This window comes from Podarcis vaucheri (genome assembly GCF_965113315.1).
Source record: "Podarcis vaucheri genome assembly, chromosome: 1".
Taxonomy (NCBI): domain Eukaryota; kingdom Metazoa; phylum Chordata; class Lepidosauria; order Squamata; family Lacertidae; genus Podarcis; species Podarcis vaucheri.
In genome coordinates this window covers 128,100,894-128,119,862 of record NC_138759.1, presented here as the reverse complement: position 1 = coordinate 128,119,862, position 18,969 = coordinate 128,100,894, and the positions used below count along the sequence as shown (strand labels likewise).

Sequence of the window (18,969 nt, the reverse complement as noted above, 5' to 3'; positions counted from 1 at the left end):
CGTCTAGGTCAGCCTTCCCCATCTTGGTGGCCTTCAATCAGAACTCATTACAAAAAAGAATTCACTACAAGGTGAAGTGCATGAGGAATTGAAGGGGGGTGTTGGAGGAGAGGCAGAAAGAAGAGCTAATTTGTTCGTGGCTGGGGGCGCAATCTGGACTGTTCTGCCAGGGGCGCAAGATCACCTAGCTACGGCTCTGGCTGGTAACCTTAGAAGTGGAAAATTGTAATGCACTCTGTGTGGACTGTCCTTGAAGTTCATCATCATCATCAAACCTTTTATTGGCATCACATACAAACATCCATAGCAAATCAACACAGAATTCCTGCCTTCCCAGTGACACAAAATGTTTGTCAAATGAAAGAGGCAAAGCAGTCTAACATTACATCTCTAGGTCTCCAGGGAGATCAGACGTCTGCAATGTGTTTCGACGACAAAAAAACCAGATAAAGATATTTAGCCACTAACTTGGTGAGCTCCTGATTATTCCCCAATAATAGAAAATGTATGGCCTCTAACTCTGGTTTCCATTTGGGGATGCAGAGTTGATCTAGGAACTGCTGGCGGAGATCAACATATAGTTTACATTTAAGAACCATATGTGTAAGAGTTTCCACCTGATGGTCTTCACATGGGCAAATTCTTTCTCCTCCCACCATTCCCTATAGGAGGTTTGAAGGATTTGAATTAAACCTGGCCAGCGAAAATGCCCTTTCTTGAGGATTAAACAAAAATTCAAGATAATTGTGGTTAATTTCATATGCCCAAGAAAGTTGAAAGTTAAGAGGGGAACATGTTTTCTCTGCTGCTGCTGTTAGTTCCTGGCGTTCAATGTCCCACAACCTAGTTTTTATTATAGCCTTGGCAGATGGTGGGGGCATCAATCACAAAAATTCCACTGACAGCCCAAGTTGCTGTACCTTTAGGTTAAACTGTTGTAGCCCTGGGGAAAGAAAGGGATCTAGCAAAACGTCACTAAGGAGAGGATCTTTATCTGTTGTGAGGCAGATGTTTAATCAGAATGTAAGAAATCTCACCCAGGCTATGGTCTCTACCTTGTGTTGACCTCCCTCTAGACATAAGGCTACATAGGGTACACCACGTGGGACAGCAAAAATCTTAATAAGGAAAGCTGCCTGCACTCGTTCTACGAGCTGGATAAACCCTGGCAGCCAGACTGGAATTCCGTAGAGCAATTGAGCTATAACTTTGGCGTTGAAGACCTTGAGGGCAGAGGGGATATGCGAATTACCTCCTTATAAAGAAACACATTATGGCTTGCATAGACATCTTATTGGCATTCACCGCCATGCAAGGACCATAGAAGCCTATGGTGGAATGTGATTCCCAGGTAGTTGAATTCTAATACCTGCTGGATGGGTTTTCCACCAAATACCCAGCTATAGCTTTTGCGTGAATTCCCCCAAACCATTATTTTGCGTTTATCAAAGTTCATGCACAATTTAATCTGGACAGACAGTCAATACAGGAATTTCACAAACGTTTTAGGCCAATTCTTGTCCGTGAAAGCAAAATCATATCTGCATATAGAAGGATGGGAATACTTGATGCATTGAGTTTTGGGCTGTGGGTATCCACCTGTTTTAGTAAAGAAGCGAGGTCATTAGGGAAAAGATTAAAAAGAGAGGGAGCGAGTACACAGCCCTGCTTTACTCCTCTGTTTATAATGACAGGATCTGTCATTACATTCCCTGGTGTTGTTCTTATGCGACAGGTGTTCTTTGTGTGAAGCTTTTTGATCAAGTAAAGTCATCTAGGTTCAAGGCCCATTGTCGCCAATTTGGACCTTAACAGCTCCCTGTTGACAGTGTCAAAAGCAGCCTTGATATCAAGGAAGGCCACATAAAGACATTCTTTATGAAGCCGCGTGTACAGTGGTACCTCAGGTTAAGTACTTAATTCGTTCCGGAGGTCCGTACTTAACCTGAAACTGTTCTTAACCTGAAGCACCACTTTAGCTAATGGGGCCTCCTGCTGCTGCCGCGCCACCGGAGCACGATTTCTGTTCTCATCCTGAAGCAAAGTTCTTAACCTGAAGCACTATTTCTGAGTTAGTGGAGTCTGTAACCTGAAGCGTATGTAACCTGAGGTACCACTGTACTTAGTGGCTAAATGAGATAACACCAAACAGTTGCATAAAGTAGATTTCCCTGGTCCTTGAAGTTGATTCAGAAGCTACAATTAGTGCAGAATGTAGCTGCTAGACCTCAACTTGTAGTGGCCTGATGCAAACACACTTTTTAAAAAATGCACTAGCTACCTATATGCATACCAAGAGTGCTTGGTACTGGTTCTCCAGCTGTGGCCTTTCCTGGACAGTGATTCACAGATGGGTAACTTCAAGACTGATCTATTGTAATGTGCTCTGTGTGGCGGTACCACTGAAGTATGAAGAATGCAGCAGCTAGGCTTTTCCTGCTGCAAACAATTCTGGGAGAACTGCACTCAATGCTTGTTTGCTTCAAGTTACTTGCATTGGCTTAAAAAGCCCATACAGTTTGGGGCCAGGACACCTGACAGAAATCCTGTTCCAGTACTGACCTGCACATTTGTCAAGATCGGCCAGTCTTGCCATCCTTAGGGAAAGCCCACTTCTATGGCAATGTTTGCTGGCATCTCTTTTGACCTTTCAGTGCCCTGTTCAATTGAAAACGGAGACCAGTACAGATAGGCATACTTGCTTAGGACGATCACAATGGTTTCTGTGTCAACCAGTCCTTTTGCTTTTTTAAAACAAAACCTTAGGTATAAAAGCATCTGCCACCTGCAAGAAACCTTAATTTATTACAGCCATGCATCAAATTTATGATTAGAGAGGAAGAAAAGCAACCCTACAGAGCTCTTCCAACCGATTCTGCTCTGGCTCCTCCTCTTCGCCTATATAATTTGTCGCTCGGTTCTGGGCAACACAGACCAAAGCGGTGGTGGAAGCAACTGTAGAATCTGTATTCCCCCCCCTCCCTTTTGCTTAATATCTGACAGCTTTCAAGGTGTGCTTTCATACGGCAGAATGGCTAATCCCCAACAATCGGATGAGCTCATTTTTTTTGTGAATGGAAGGAAGGTAAGGATTTCTTTTAGTACTTTAGTGTGTTTTTAAAAGGGGGGGGGAAGGACAAAGGGGCACATTCTTGTATCTACAAAGAAGATTTAAAATGTTCTCTAGATGTTATTCATGACCTTACAAATTACACATCTTTCCCCTGCAATCTTCTGTCATTTCAACTTCATTGTTTACAAGTTGGGACTTTCTTTCTCTATTTCATTGACCACCATTGACTGGGATTGTCAACTGTGTTTATTTCACATTACTAAATTAAACTTTGCAGACACTTCCTCTAGTGTTTGAATGCCTAGGTCTTACAAAAATGAAAGAGGATGGAGCAACAGCTGTCAGAGCAATGCTGTTGGAAATGCATTAAGCTGCTATTATAGCTATAAGCTATAGTAATCGGTTGCAATACCGTATCACCAAACTTTTAAAAATGAAAATACGGCATGAGTTCACTGTGAGTGCCCTACAACAATCTTAAGTAAAAAGTACATTCAATGAAAGGTTCCCTAATGAAATATAATCAAATAACATTAATATCCCTTCCTGCTAAAAAAAGAAAGATGTATGCATGCAATTTAACACTTAAAATGCACCCATGTGTTTACTTTCTCTTGTTTTCTCCATTTGAGAACAAAGACAATAAAACATCTCCATTTACAGATATTTCACCCAGAGAGGAAATGATTAAAATACATGTGTCATGTTTCTTAGCAACTTGAATTCTGCATTTATAGGAAGAAAACTGCTGCATGCACTAATTGTGCTTTGTATACTTTCAACTATAAGTCTAGTATGACATAACTATAAGAGAGGCACTTTGATTTCAGTGGGAGAGAGTTAAGCACATTTGAAACTGTCCTATTGAAATTGTCAGTGTTTAAAAGTGGTTACTTGGCTAAATTGTGCCCTTATTTTTTATTTATTATTATCAGAAGAAGAGGAAAATAGTGGGTGGCATTCAACTAACATTTAAGTTCATTAATTTTAACATCTGGAGGGCCAAAGGTTCCCTTCAGCTGCTATAAAATATTGTTGCATGCCACCCCAATCTCTGAACAGTGAGAGATTCCAGAGGTTCGAAGCACTTGCCCAGGGTTTGTGTTTCCTTTCGGAAATGAGGCACAACAGAGAATACGGTGTCTTTATGACATATGGTTTCTTTACACATATATACAGCCTTAGCCTACGATGGAGGGGTTCACAACATTAACACCCCCAAGAGTGTCCTACTACCCCCATAGCTGCAGTCTTGGATTCAAGCAGAAATCAAACAGAAATCTGCCTCTGGCTTTCGAACCTGCAGCTGCATTTCTAGTTTACATCACAGGTCCAAAAACTCTACATCAAACTCTGGCTTTGTATTCTAACTAACTCTGAGTTGCTATCATTTGCTATCTGGCACACAACCCCTCTCCTTGCTTTCTTAATGGCCCATTACCTTTCCTTCGTTCTTTTAATGACCCATCACCTGGGCCTCATGAGGAAGTTTGCCTGGGTCCCAGGATTAAGAGTCTGGCACCCATTTTTACATTTCAAGCCTTGATTAAATTCTCACACTTCCTGGATCCAGGAATTACAGGTGCCTGGCACCCACAAATTCATAACAGTACTCATCCATTCATATATTTTATTACTCTTCTGCCTTGTTCTCTACAAATACATCATAGTTAAGCAGAACTTCCAAAAAAGAAAAAAAAATATTACAAACCTTATATGTTGGATCCAAATAAAACTAAATGCAAATAAGGGAGAAGGATTTGGATTCCAAATCTTTTTAAAGTTTCTCCGGTATGCAAGTGCTCCCCAAAATGGTTCCCATCATAAATCAAGGCATAAATCAAGATTTCAAAAGATGCAATGGGAGCACTCTAGATGCAGAGTAAATGCCTGGAATGCCATCAACCCAAGTAGCTGAACTCAAGTTCCAGTTTCCCTGTGGTTTGATAAGACCTGCATTGTTGTATCTGAATAAGAGAAACTGAAGAAAAGCGGCATGTGATATTAATTCCTCTCATCAAAAGCATAGGTAATCCTCTTAAGCAAGGTGTATTTTTTGGTTTCTCGACTCTCCTTTCTAATGCAGGTGATAGAGAAATCTGCTGATCCTGAAGAACTGCTGCTTAATTACCTGAGAAAGGGGCGTATCCTTTTAGAGCTCTTGCGTTACATAACTATTCTGTTACCGATTTGAAAAATTTATTGAGACGTATCCTGGGGCTCCCATTTCAATCAAGTATGAGAGATATGCAGAACAAGGTATAGCTATAGAACTAGTACTATAAAATACTGGTTGCGTTGCCATTTTTGTTGCCAACCTTCGACTCTGCAAACTGACTTACTTAGGGACTCTTCTAAATCCAGATGGTTCCACCTCTTACATAGCAAAATCAAATCTATTGGTATTGACTTGGAACCCTTGTATAATTCAAGTGAGCGATATATTTATCGCAATATTCAAACCAGATTAAGGGACATTGAAAAACAAAACATCGAGTCAGCTGTAAATATAATTTACTCCCCCAAGTTCTGTGGTTTAAATACAACAGGTAACAGGGTCACCTATATCTCAAAATTAATAATTCCAGTCCAACACAGAGCCTTTATGTTAGCCCGACTGAACATTTTCCCCTCAGCTTTTGTCAAGGGCAGATATTTATACAACCCCAGAAATGATAGCCATTGCGGATGCTCTTTAAATATGCTGGACACTGTAGAACATATCCTTTTCTACTCTCCATTGTACAACCAGCTATGCAAACATGTGCCAAAATTACATTTTCTGTGAAAAAATCTTATACTTTGGCAACAGGTTTCTTAAGGTTTTTTTTACAAGTCCTAGTCTAGAAGCATCCTATTCCACAATTCAATTTTGCATGCATTGGAAAAATAAATAGATATTTTAGAACTAGAAACTTACTAAAACTTAGTGTTCCGGGGCCCAGATCCGGCCCAATCGCCTTCTAAATCTGGCCCGTGGACAGTCTGGGAATCATGTTTTTACATAAGTAGAATGTGTGCTTTTATTTAAATGCATTTATTTAAATGCATCTCTGGGTTATTTGTAGGGCTTGCCTGGTGTTTTTACACGAGCAAAATCTGTGCTTTTATTTAAAATGCATCTCTGGGCTATTTGTGGGGCATAGGAATTCATTCATTCCCCCCCCCCAAAAAAAATATAGTCCAGCCCCCCACAAGGTCTGAGGGACAGTGGACTGGCCCTCTGCTGAAAAAGTTTGCTGACCCTTGCTCTAGAGTCTACATAATTGAAAAGTTTGCAAATAATATTTTACCAGGACTTGGAAACACTCTGGGGCATAGGATATTGCAAAGCAAAAGTCAATTTATAAAGTGAGATTAATCTCTGCAGTCATACATTTTAATGGAGCAAGCCTGTTTTTCTTGTTAGGACAGTGGTTCACAGAAAATCAGCATGAAATTGAAGTAAGAATAAGCAGAAGTGTTAACACTTCCAGTAATTATCCCATGAATGGAAATAGTTCCAGACAGGAGCAGCATCCTTTTGCTCCCTCTCAGGTGAAATGGGAAGCTACTGTATAGCCTCACGTACAAGGTTTGTGTGGTAGTGGTGGCTTCCAGAGAGCACTCGCAAGATTTCACAAGATCTTGCAGAACTCTTGCAGAGATCTCACAAGATCTCACCGGAAGCTACAGCCGCAACCACATGGCCCCAGCAGGGATAGGCAGGGCACCTGCAGGGGTGCCAGTACATGGGATTCTGCCACCCAAAGCAGCTGCTTCAGTTTGCCTCATGGGAGGGCCGGCCCCAGTTCCAATGGATGGGCTACTTGGGCAAAAGATCTGCAGTTTTCCTTCTGATATTGGTGCCCTGCTATGGATGCTTTCTCTAGCTAAGGTAAATTGGCATCCACAAGGAGGAACAGCATCTCTTTGGTGCTACATTCTCTACTGCACTACTGCATTATTCCTCTTGGCTTTTCAAAAGCAAGGACTTCGGGTTTGCACATAACATTAAACCGTGGTTTATTAAACTATGGTTTGTTGTTGACTTACAAACCTAGGTTTGTTTTGATGATGGTTTGACATTATGTGCGAACCAAGCACCCTTTCTCAAACGTGATTTGTTGATTACCTCAGTCCAGCCAATCACTAAACTACAAAGGCACATGACATGCCACATGAAACAAAACAAACCATACATGAATATGAATTTCAGTAGAAACTACAACAGAGCAATAGTTACAGCACAATTCTATGCATATTTACTCCTAAGTAAGTCCCACTCTCGGGTCAGTGCATATTACTTCAGTCTTAGGCTCCATTTGCACAATACATTTGAAGTAGGATCATGCCACTTTAACCAGTCATGACTTCCCCCAAAGAATCATGGGAACTGTAGTTTAAGAGTGCTGAGACCCCTATTTCTCTTAAGAAAAACCCTACAGTTCCCAGTGGGAACCCTATTTAAGGGACCTCTATTTCCCCTCAAAAAACTACAGTTCTCAATCCTGTAGATCAGGGAGAAGAGTTGGTGGAAGAAGACTGGAAAAAGTTTAAAGACTATTTACAGAAATATTGCAAAATTAATGAATGTTAGAATGATGTTGGATAGAAATTAAGTGGTTTTTAGCTGTAATATTATAAGGGAATATGAAAAATGGATTATTAACAGGTAAAAATTTAATGTCACAATATTTTAAGATTAAAGACTAGGATAAACAAAGAGGGGAAGGATTTGCTGAACTAACAAATTGAATTGGAATACAAAAAAGGGAGGCGCGAGGAGGTCCGGGAAACAAGCAAATGAAAGATAAGTAACGGAAAGATTGAGTTGTTTTTAACTTTTATTTTGTATTTTTGTATTTTCATTCTTCATTTTGTAATATTTTGAAAATCTTAATAAATATCTTTTAAAAAAACTACAGTTCTCTGAGAAGAGGGGTTGTTAACCCACTCTGGGAACTGTAGTTGTCTGAGGGAAATAGGAGTCTCCTAACAACTCTCAGCACCCTTAACAAACTACAGTTCCCAGGATCCTTTGGGGGAAACCATGACAGTTTAAAGTGGTACAATACTGCTTTAAATGTATAGTGCAGATGGGGCCTTTGGCTACATAAAAAGTTAAATTAAAAATATTCATTAAAATGTAGGATTTTTTTATTTAAAAAATGTCTTCTCAAACTTAGCTACCATCTTGATAAAGTGACTTCTCTTTGTTTATTTTCCTTCTCCTCCACCCCATAAAGGATATAAAAAGTAATGTGAAAGACGTCATGCGGGGTGGGGTGGGGGGAATCCAGATATTAAACAAGGAGTCAGCACTTATTTTCCTTAACCCTCCACTGTAACTACAAGTCTGCCTCACAGGAACGAAGTATGGCTGTGGAATTGGAGGCTGCGGGGCTTGCACAGTGATGATATCAACATACAACCCAGACACCAAGAAGATACGGTATCCTTAAGGAAAGGAAAGATGCTTCATGCAGATAACTGCATCAAAATTTGATGTCATTAAAAAAAAAAATCACTTGCCACATATAGCTTTCCCACAAATAATCCCAGGAAATGTTGTTTGATCTGATGGCTAAGAGGAGCATCTGCCACAAAGGTGCAAAAAAGACCTGCTGAAGACTTAGAGGCTGTCTGCCTCCATTTTAACTTGCTTCAGACTCCATTGTGTCTCCATTTTAACTTGCTTCAGACTTGACAGTGGTACCGACAGGGGACAGGGAAGGGAGCAGGGGGTGATGAGGGGCAAACTCTGAGGGGAAGAGGAGCATTGGCGGCTGAAATATACTCAAAGTCGAGAGTGGATTTCATGCTCTTTATTCGGCTCCTAGTGGTGAGGAGGAATGAATGTCCCCTCAAAGTATCTGCTTTATATACATTATTTACACAATGGGCTGCACGTGATTGGCCAATTCCGGAATTCTCCTGCAGGCCAATCAGGTTGTGGATTCACTTCCATCTGGAGCCGGATTGGGTGGCTCCTGCAGACCAATCATACCGCTGCATTGTTCTAGGACCAATCAGACTGCTGCATTTTGGATCCTATTCAACTCAGTACATAACAGCGGCCATGAAGGGTTAAGGGCCCTGCAGGGCGTAGTTTTTCTCCTCAGAGCATCAAGGCCCTGCTCAACTAGGCTGCTGCCATGGACAGAATTTAACTTTGCTCCCCCATGCGAGTTTTTGAGGGGTGATTGCGGTCCTTCCTCAGCACTTTACCTGTGTACGTGCCATACCTTTGAAACCCATTCCAAGCACCTCGTTTCCCTCAAAGAATTCTGGGCCCTGTTGCTTGTTAAGGACGGTGGTGAATTGCAGCTCTGTGAGGGCCCAGAATCCTTTGAGGGAAACAATGTGTTTTGAATGCGTTTCAAAGTTAAAGGGTGTGCGTGGCTTCAGGGGTCCTCCATTTGGGTGTTGGGCCCTCAGATGTTGTTGGACTAGAACAGGGGTCAGCAAGCTTTACCAGCCATGGGCTGGATCACTCCCACGGAGATCGTCGGTGCGCCGGACTGGAGCAGCGTGATGCCGGAAATTGCATCTGCGCATGTCCATGGCGCCAGAAATCGCTTCTGTGCATGCCCAGATGCTGGAAATCATGTCTGCGCAGGATTTGCCTGCGGACTTGCTGAGCAAGCGGCTCAGTTTGCGGGCAGCTTGTGGGCCGGCAAAATGGTCTTCGTGGGCTGCATCTGGCTCCTGGGCTGTCAACATTTCCCTTTTATAAAGGGAAATTCCCTTATTCCGAATAGGATTTTTCTTTTAAAAAAAGGGAAAAGTTGACAGCTATTACATTGCTGACCCCTGGACTAGAACTTCCATCATCCATGCTGACTGAGGATGATGGAATTGTAGTCTACTAACACCCGGGGCACCCATGGAAGGTTGAAGAAGACCAGCTCTACGTCACTGTCACACCTTTCAATTGATATACATAGGTTAATGGAGAATGCAGTTTGGGAAAGAATGGGTAGTTCTGGGGTGGAGAGCAACCATTTCGAGTTCTGGTGTCCAGTGCTGCATATTGGATTGTGCTAGCTCCGAGACCATCTGTGGCTAAAAATAGCCCCAGTGGGTTGGGAAAACGTGATTTAGTCTTCAAAATTCTCCTTTACATTTCAAAGACATTATCCAGCCAACTCGTGTCTACTTCCATTATGCCTGTTGTATGGCGCTGCAGTAACTACCGTGGAAGGAGTTGGAACTACAAAAACCAAGCTCCATCCCATTCAGGTGAGAGTAAAATAAGAGATGTTGTCCAAGTTCACTTTGCCCGAGTTTCAAAATATGTAAAAAGCCTGGTGGCCTGTATTGCTTGCCTCCGGTCCAAGGCAAGCACTGCAGCCCCATTGTTCTTCTTGGGCCAGTTTGGGTTTGGACAATCTGGAGAAGAGCTTCTAAATAATAATAATTATTATTTATATGACGCCCATCTGACTGGGTTTCTCCAGTCACTCTAGACGGGCTCCAACAAATTAAAGCACATCCCTACTGTCTCATCTCTCACCCATCCTCACTTTTCTCTCTCAGCTCCTCTTATCCAGCTGTTGGCATCACAGCCTTCCTTCCCTCCCACCCTCCTTCCGTTGGCATGTGTGCCAGCGACCCTGGGGAAATTGCATTTCCCTGCCAAAAAAGGGAAGGAAGAAGAATATCTGCCACAGCAACCAAAATAAAAAATAGGAGCTGGAACTTGGGAAATAGTTGGGACCCTGTTATGGTATCAATGACTTCACCAAGAGTATGGCAGGATCTGAAACAGATTGCAACCAAGCTGCTTTCTTCTTCCTAGTAGTAGTAGTAACAGTAGTTGTCATGGTGTCAGAAGCAGAGCCAAATTATGAATCAAGCTTTTGAGAATGGACCACCCATTTCTAGAACTTTTTTCTTTTTCTTTTTGGCCTGTGACTGTCTGGGACTTTGCCAGCTTGGTCACTGGCCCTCCTCCAAAAATGTCGCCAGCTAGGGACGCGGCAGGCGCTGTGGGTTAAACCACAGAGCCTAGGACTTGCCAATCAGAAGGTCAGCGCTTCGAATCCCTGGGACGGGGTGAGCTCCCGTTGCTCGGTCCCTGCTCCTGCCAACCCAGCAGTTCGAAAGCACGTCAAAGTGCAAGTAGATAAATTGGTACTGCTCCGGCGGGAAGGTAAACGGCGTTTCCGTGCGCTGCTCTGGTTCACCAGAAGCGGCTTAGTCATGCTGGCCACATGACCTGGAAGCTGTACGCCGGCTCCCTCGGCCAATAAAGCGAGATGAGCACGCAACCCCAGAGTCGGCCATGACTAGACCTAATGGTAAGGGGTCCCTTTACCTTTACCTTAGCTACAGGTAGCATGGATATAGAAGGATGGGGAAAGCTTTTGCTTAATCCTTGTATAGCAGGCTGCTGTCAAATGGTGCCACCCCCTTTAAATGAGACTTAATGCTTCTGATTCAGCAAATTTTAATGGGGTGGGGGGCAGAGTTTGTTAGCAGGAGCCAGGACAGAGTGCCCCATGTCAAAGAACAAAAGCTACAATTGACACTTCAAAACTTATCCTGCCGCTTCTGCCCTTTGCTACAGCCATGAATTTGGGCACAGGATGCATTTTTTAGTAACTTTACTGAGTAATAGTAATAATAAGGGGGCAAAGGAGATCAGGAAAAGGTAGGATGATAGTCTAGAAGTCAACGTTTCTTTGTATGGACTATCCATTTAGATATGTATTATCATTCCAGGAAAGGCTTGCAAAGTGCCACGGCTCCCAGTGTGGCTTCTGCACTCCTGGGATGGTGATGTCTATGTATTCGCTCTTGAGAAATAACCCCGAACCTACCATGGATCAGATAACTGCATGTCTGGATGGTAGGCTAGCTTTCTCAAAATATCCCCCCCCCCAAAAAAAAACTGATATGTAAAAATAGTTGTTGTTGTTTTTATTTGACTGTCTTGTAAAATTGCTTAGTTAAGAGTAGGGGTGGGGGAGAAAGTTAAATAAGTTCACATTTAAAGGAGAATTTACCTAATTCTCACTATCTGAAACAATGCACAAACCGAAACACAGCCATCTTTTGAAATTCACGCTTCTCTGAATTTTGGAATGCAGTTCTCCAGTCAAGTGGCGTGTACAAAAATGCACGTACAGGAGTAAAGTGTGCATAGAAATGCAAATATAAGTGAAAATAACATTTAACAATGCATTATATTCAATAACATTTATTTGCAAAAATGTATATATTTAGGAGAAATTCATGCTTAAGCACCGATGAATTTTCACAGGGACTTAACAAAATAATAATCACAAACTGATGCTTAAATGCAGAACACGGAAAAATGGGAAAATGAGAAAATGGGTGGGACTGAAATTGACAAGTTTACCCATCCCTAGTTAGTAGCAGAACACTTACCATATACTTTTGTGTTGCTCTGCTGTTTGGTGTCGTCTGGTGCCTATGTGCTCTGAAGGACCATTTCTGAAATGCACATGCATTTTGCTCAGTAGGCTCAGCTTTGATCAATTTATTTCTGTGTCTGATCGTTCCTTCCAGGCAATTTGTGCCGTTGCACAGGATACAGACCTATAGTTGACAGCTTCAGTGCTTTCTCTCCGGTAAGGGAAACAAATAGAAAAAACAAATAATACTGTGTTAAAATTGCTATTTGTTGGTATACACAAAGGCATGGGGCACTTTTGACCCTTCGCCAAAGTGATGTGATAGAGGGATATAAAGTTTTGCTTGGTCTCAGTGGTCAGGGCTCTCTCTCTGTCTCCCAGAGTCATCCCCAAAAGCTGAATGGTGGAAGATTAAGGGAAAGTGTGTATTATTCCTTCTTCACTACCACAATATGTGGAGATGGATGCCAACTTGGATGGCCTTAAGAAGGAATTAGGTAAAGTCACAGAGGATAAGGTTACCAATAGCTGCTAGTCATGATGGCTGTCTATCACCTCCAATACCATGCCTCTGGATGGTATTTAGTGAATATCACGGGTGGCGCTGTGGTCTAAACCACAGAGCCTAGGGCTTGCTGATCAGAAGGTCAGTGGTTCAAATCCCCACAACAGGGTGAGTTTCCATTGCTTGGTCCCTGCTCCTGCCAACCTAGCAGTTCGAAAGCACGTCAAAGTGCAAGTAGATAAATAGGTACAACTCCAGTGGGAAGGTAAACGGCGTTTCTGTGCATTGCTCTGGTTCGCCAGAAGCGGCTATCTGCGGACAAATGCCGGCTCCCTTGACCAGTAAAGCGAGATGAGAGCCGCAACCCCAGAGTCATCCGCGACTGGACTTAAGGGGTCTCTTTACCTTTACTTGTTGAGGAACATGAGTTGGAGGGTGCTTCCAGGGAGGGGTATATCTTGTGGAGCCTGTGCTCCTCACGCACACTTTTCAGAGTCTACCTAATGTCCTTGTCAGGCTCTCCTCACCTCCTCATCCCTGGTTAATCTGGATTTACCCTTTCTGGGAGAAATCTGGCAATGACCTGTTGAGGGGGTGGGCATTCCAGGATATGGTCTAAGGCAGGCATAGGCAAATTCCGGCCCTCCAGATGTTTGGGACTACAATTCCCATCATCCCGGACCACTGGTCCTGTTAACTAGGGATGATGGGAATTGTAGTCCCAAACATCTAGAGGGCTGGAGCTTGCCTATGCCTGATCTAAAGGCACATGAAGCTACCATTTTACTGTAGCTAAGCAGTTCTGAATCTGTTCAGTGCTCGGTTGAGAGCCTTCTTCAGAGCCATGTGGATGCCACTCAGGTTCCATGATGGAAGAAAGGTAGGGTATTAATGTAAGAATATAAATACAACAAACAAGTGCAAACCTATGCATGTTTTCTCAAAAGTTCTCTTAGTATTTTCTAAGCTGTTTGATACCCTTTGGGGCTAAAGGGCTGGGTGTAAATTCCACAAATAAAAATATAAAGGATCTGGCTGTGTTCCACAGGGCTTGCTTCACCTTGCAGCCTTAAAAACCCGTATGCATTGCTTGGAATGGGATAACCCTCTGTAGCACTATTGAATGAATTCGTTCTTTAGGAATCCTGCCCGCTGGCAGGAAGTGGGAAATGCTGCATGGATAAAGATGGGAAAGAGAAAGAAGGTAAAGAGAAAGAAGGTAAAGAGAAACACTCGTGTTCCAGAGAAGGAAACCGGGTAAGTGACCACTTTCTAACTCCCACATTTATCACACAATGATTGAACGTGTGTAATCTTTACACAAGTGCCAGTGAGTTTATCTTGGTGTTTAAAACTTCCACTTGAAGAAAGCCTTCACACCCTAGTGGAACAGCCTTCCCGGACTTCAAACGGGGAATAGGAGAAACGAAGAATGGAAACAACACAACACAACAAACTAAAATGCTATAATTCAACAATGACAATTCATTGTTTGCAGTTACGTTTCAAAGGTATTCACTCAGTTGAGAATGGATACCAGTTATTGGGGGTGGGCTAAGCTGCAGGGGCCCCCAACTCTGTGTACACTACGCTTATCTATAAATCTTCCATTACAGTTCCCCAGCCCTGCTTTACAGAGTCACATGAAGTCCGAGGAACCAGCAACAATAGAGATTTTACAAACATCCCAGAATGTGACTGAGCTCAGAAATACGTAGGTGCCGATCCATCCTTCAAAGCACCATCTTGCCAGATGGGAGCAAGCTTCGGAGCGATCCCAGCCCTACTCTGAAAGGGAACATAGTTTCCCAGAAAAATAGCAGTGTTTTGACAGAAAGTTGGCACCTGTCTGTCTCGAGCGACAATGGAGTGAGCCTCCGGGGGTGAAGTTAGTGGCACTGAAGTGATCTCCCCGGGGCGCAAGCCTGAGCAGGGAGAATGCCGGGAAGTAATTAGTAGTAAATCTTTCTCCAACCCAGGAGTTTATTCAGGTCAACCCAGGATCACAGAGTTTTTACCCAGAGGAGAAACTGTAGTTCCACATTAAACAGTACAAAATACCAGTTCACTGGAACTGCCAGAATTCCTCTGACGTTTAGTGAGAACTGGATCCATCTTTCAGAAGCAGTGCAAGCTTAATGCGATTTTGCAAAGTTGTGGCAGGGAGGGTTGATGGTATTGTGCTCAAATGTTCCATGGCTGTGGGGCACCACACAACCTCCCCTCCTCTGCCTACCTTTCCAGGTGACAATTAGGTTTGAAAAAAGTCCCGCAGTGGCGCCTTGCAACGGTTTCTAAGCTTAATTGTCACACAGGGGAGTACTGGGGGTTGGAGTCACAGTATGGGAGAGGAGGGTTAACGCTCCCTGTCTGCACTGATCGATACACCCCAAAATCCTACACACACAGGGAGTGCAATTTTGCTTGCTAAATCATGCTTCAGAGGTCTAATGAGAGTCTCTGGAGCATTTGGTAATCCTAGAAGGGAGAAGCCAGATCTGTAAAACTTGGAGCGTAAAAACATCACTTTCAGAGGGTGAGGTGGCTTAGCTACCTTCTCATTCACCCAAGTTAAATCTTATTAGACTAGCTCTGACCTGCAGTGGGTATGTACACAGGACGTGTAACGTGATAGGTGAATGGAAACATTTTCGGTTGTCAGCATTTCCCTCTACTCTTCTAATACTGTTTTGCAATAAGGCAAGTTTTGGCAAAGAGGATTTATGCCATCTTCATAATCCTTTCATCAGCTTTGTGATGAGTGTGAAGGTCAAGAATGGTTTAAATGGAGCTTGTGTTTCTTACACAACAGTGAAATATAATCACCACACCCTTGTGCAACATTGCAGAGGAAGTTCTAAACCTGCTTAACTATCTGGTTGTTTGCTAAGCAAAATCTTCAATTGGCAGTGGACTACTCTGTAAAGAGCTTTGCTTATTTGTGTTTTAAAATAGGGATTAATGCGATTTGAGGAGAAATGCTTTTCTAATGCGTTTACAAAAAGAAGAAGAAGAGTAGAGCATGTTATGTTCCAAATAATTAAATGATGGTGACATTGTCCAAACAAAGGTCATCCACAATGTGATTTTATATCCTATCAATCCCAATTTGAGGCCTGCTGAACATACGCCTGATCTGCATTGTCTATGGAGGTCTGCTTCACAAATGCAGGACAACCAAACTGCTCACTTTTCTGAATCATGCAAATCCTTGTAATGTTTACAAAGCATCCCCTCAAAACCATCACCGAAGCACAGATCACCTTTTATGGCCACAAATGTGTTTGGTGATTTGTTGGTGCTTTTGTTGTTCATGAGGATCTATGCCTTGGATCAATGGTTTTGACTTGCTCGCAAGCACAAGATCTCTGTTGTTGTTGTTTTTTACTATGCCGCCTACCATTGTAAGCTTTAATTTGATGTTGCAAATTCAGGAAGATCCATTTTAATTCTCCTGGGCCTGACTTTTGCCAATACTATTTTGAACAGCAAATATGTGTGTGACTGAGTTTTGTCTCCTTATGTCTGTATTTGGGTCCAAGGGGAGTGGGGAGAGAAGTAACCAGATGGGGGTGTTGCCTACAGCACTCCCTTAAAAAAACTTTAAATATGGGCTCATGGGCCCCACATTTTTGGCCACTGCTAGTGGTATATTATACCCTTCTTTTCCACTTCCCGTGCATGCTAATATTAAGCCTTCTTTTCTTTTCCTATAGATGTGCTCAGGTCTATGCAAGCCTGAAAGATTTCATCCCATTGACCCAACCCAGGATTATATATTTCCTCCTGAACTAATGGTAGGAGAAATTTGTTCGTGCCTGTTGTGAAGGAGTCTACAATAGACTGTATAAGTGTGTGTGTGTGTGTGTGTGTGTGTGTTTGCATATTGTTACAAAGTTTGCATGCCACCCCTAATATTTGCTGAGTGGTAGCAAGATTCCAGTGGGTTCTAAGCACTCACTCGGGGTTATGTTTCCCCATACAACCCTAACACACTTACCCGACCCTCACCTGCTTACCAGATCTCCCGTGAAAATGCATCCCTCCTTCACTGGGGTTGCCAGAAGGATGAATGGGTTATTTTCCCCAATTGCCTGCTCATCATGGACTTCAGTCCTCTTTGTTGTTGTTGTTTAGTCGTTTAGTTGTGTCCGACTCTTCGTGACCCCATGGACCAGAGCACTCCAGGCACTCCTGTCTTCCACTGCCTCCCCCAGTTTGGTCAAACTCATGTTGGTAGCTTTGAGAACACTGTCCAACCATCTCGTCCTCTGTCGTCCCCTTCTCCTTGTGCCCTCCATCTTTACCAACATCAGGGTCTTTTCCAGGGAGTTTTCTCTTCTTATGAGGAGGCCAAAGTATTGGAGCCTCAGCTTCAGGATCTGTCCTTCCAGGGAGCACTCAGGGCTGATTTCCTTAAGAATGGATAGGTTTGATCTTCTTGCAGTCCATGGGACTCTCAAGAGTCTCCTCCAGCACCAGAATTCAAAAGCATCAATTCTTTGGTGATCAGCCTTCTTTATGGTCCAGCTCTCACTTCCATACATCACTACTGGGAAAACCATAGCTTTAACTATACGGACCTTTGTTGGCAAGGTGATGTCTCTACTCTAGTCCTCTTTACTAGAGTATAAAAAGACAGCAACTTCACATCTCTGTGAAGTTTTTCTATCGCTGCCACTTCGTCCCCCTTATCAACACTGTTGAAAACTCTCTGAAAATATTTTCTGTTTCTTTCTTACACACTTCTTTTTAAAGCCAGAAATTCTTGTAATTTTTAACTTACCGTAAATGTAATCTCCTCTATGTTGTGGATGCACAAAACAACAGCAGCACCATAGTTTCCTACAAAGCTATCCTGGGAAGAGTGCTTAACACTTAACTGTAAGGTGTGGTTCAGGATTAAAGAGGACTTGGTTCTCCCTGAAACAGCTATGTTTGCATTTTGTTCATCATTGTGCAATACTCTATCCATGTTGCTTTTCCTCACAGAGGTTGGCCGAAGAGAGCAAAGGAAAAACTCTGGTTTTCAATGGAGAGAGAACCACCTGGATTTCTCCCGTGTCTCTGCAAGAGCTTGCCAACCTGAAAGCCAACTACCCAGATGCACCTCTTGTTGTAGGAAATACAAGTGTAGGTATGTAAATGCAGCCCTGCTAATCACCCAATCAGCCCAGAGGTCACACAAATCATAGAATTGTGAATGGCTGTGGGTTAAACCACAGAGCCTAGGACTTGCCAATCAGAAGGTCGGCATTTCAAATCCCCACGACAGGGTGAGCTCCCATTGCTTGGTCCCTGCTCCTGCCAACCTAGCAGTTTGAAAGCACGTCAAAGTGCAAGTAGATAAATAGGTACCACTCTGGCAGGAAGGTAAACGGCGTTTCTGTCCGCTGCTCTGGTTCGCCAGAAGTGGCTTAGTCTTGCTGTCCACATGACCCGGAAGCTGTACGCTGGCTCCCTTGGCCAATAAAGCGAGATGAGCGCCGCAACCCCAGAGTCGGCCACGGCTGGAACTAATGGTCAGCGGTCCCTTTACCTTTACCTTTATGCCACTTTACCAGTCATGGTTTCCTCCAAATATTCTTTGGAACTGTAGAGCTGCAATTACAGAACCATTAACAAACTACAGTCCCCAGCATTCTTTGGAAGAAGACATGTGCCTTGAAAATATAGTGCGGACGTGATCAAAGTGTGCATAGCATGAGGCAACATCTGCAAGGAAAGCTACTGAAAGTTTAAGATAAAATGAAGCTGCCAGCTTGACACCAAAACTTGACATACATCTATATACATGCATATGACTATATCTAGAGCAGGGGTCACCAACATGGTGCCCCCAAATGTATCATATGACCAATGACCAAGGATAATGGGAGCTGTATGCCAGCAAGCATCTGGAGGGTAATACATTGGCTATTCCTGGTCTAGGCAATTGACTGTATTAGTAATATCACTGGAAATAGAAGCCTGATGTAGCGGTTGTCAATGCATTGAGTTGTTCATGGATCATGCAGAACACTTCA

General features: G+C 43.0%; 1 protein-coding gene and 1 long non-coding RNA gene across 2 annotated transcripts in view; one reads left to right on the top strand and one right to left on the bottom strand.

The window, feature by feature from the left end:
- Positions 1-250: 250 nt before the first annotated feature.
- Positions 251-5,153, bottom strand: LOC309525248. Its single transcript, XR_014216119.1, has 2 exons — positions 4,785-5,153; positions 251-1,599 (listed from the first exon to the last, which is right to left on the bottom strand). It is a non-coding gene; the product is annotated as an uncharacterized lncRNA (long non-coding RNA).
- LOC309525028 (aldehyde oxidase 4-like) overlaps positions 2,865-18,969 on the top strand; it is an 83,573-nt gene continuing 67,468 nt past the window's right edge. The window contains exons 1-9 of the mRNA XM_082210367.1: positions 2,865-3,085; positions 5,160-5,217; positions 8,411-8,507; positions 10,189-10,297; positions 11,783-11,909; positions 12,593-12,654; positions 14,084-14,200; positions 16,660-16,740; positions 17,936-18,080. Coding sequence (XP_082066493.1) covers positions 3,032-3,085; positions 5,160-5,217; positions 8,411-8,507; positions 10,189-10,297; positions 11,783-11,909; positions 12,593-12,654; positions 14,084-14,200; positions 16,660-16,740; positions 17,936-18,080 — 850 coding nt within the window. The 5' untranslated portion in view covers positions 2,865-3,031. The remainder of the gene's footprint in view (positions 3,086-5,159; positions 5,218-8,410; positions 8,508-10,188; positions 10,298-11,782; positions 11,910-12,592; positions 12,655-14,083; positions 14,201-16,659; positions 16,741-17,935; positions 18,081-18,969) is intronic.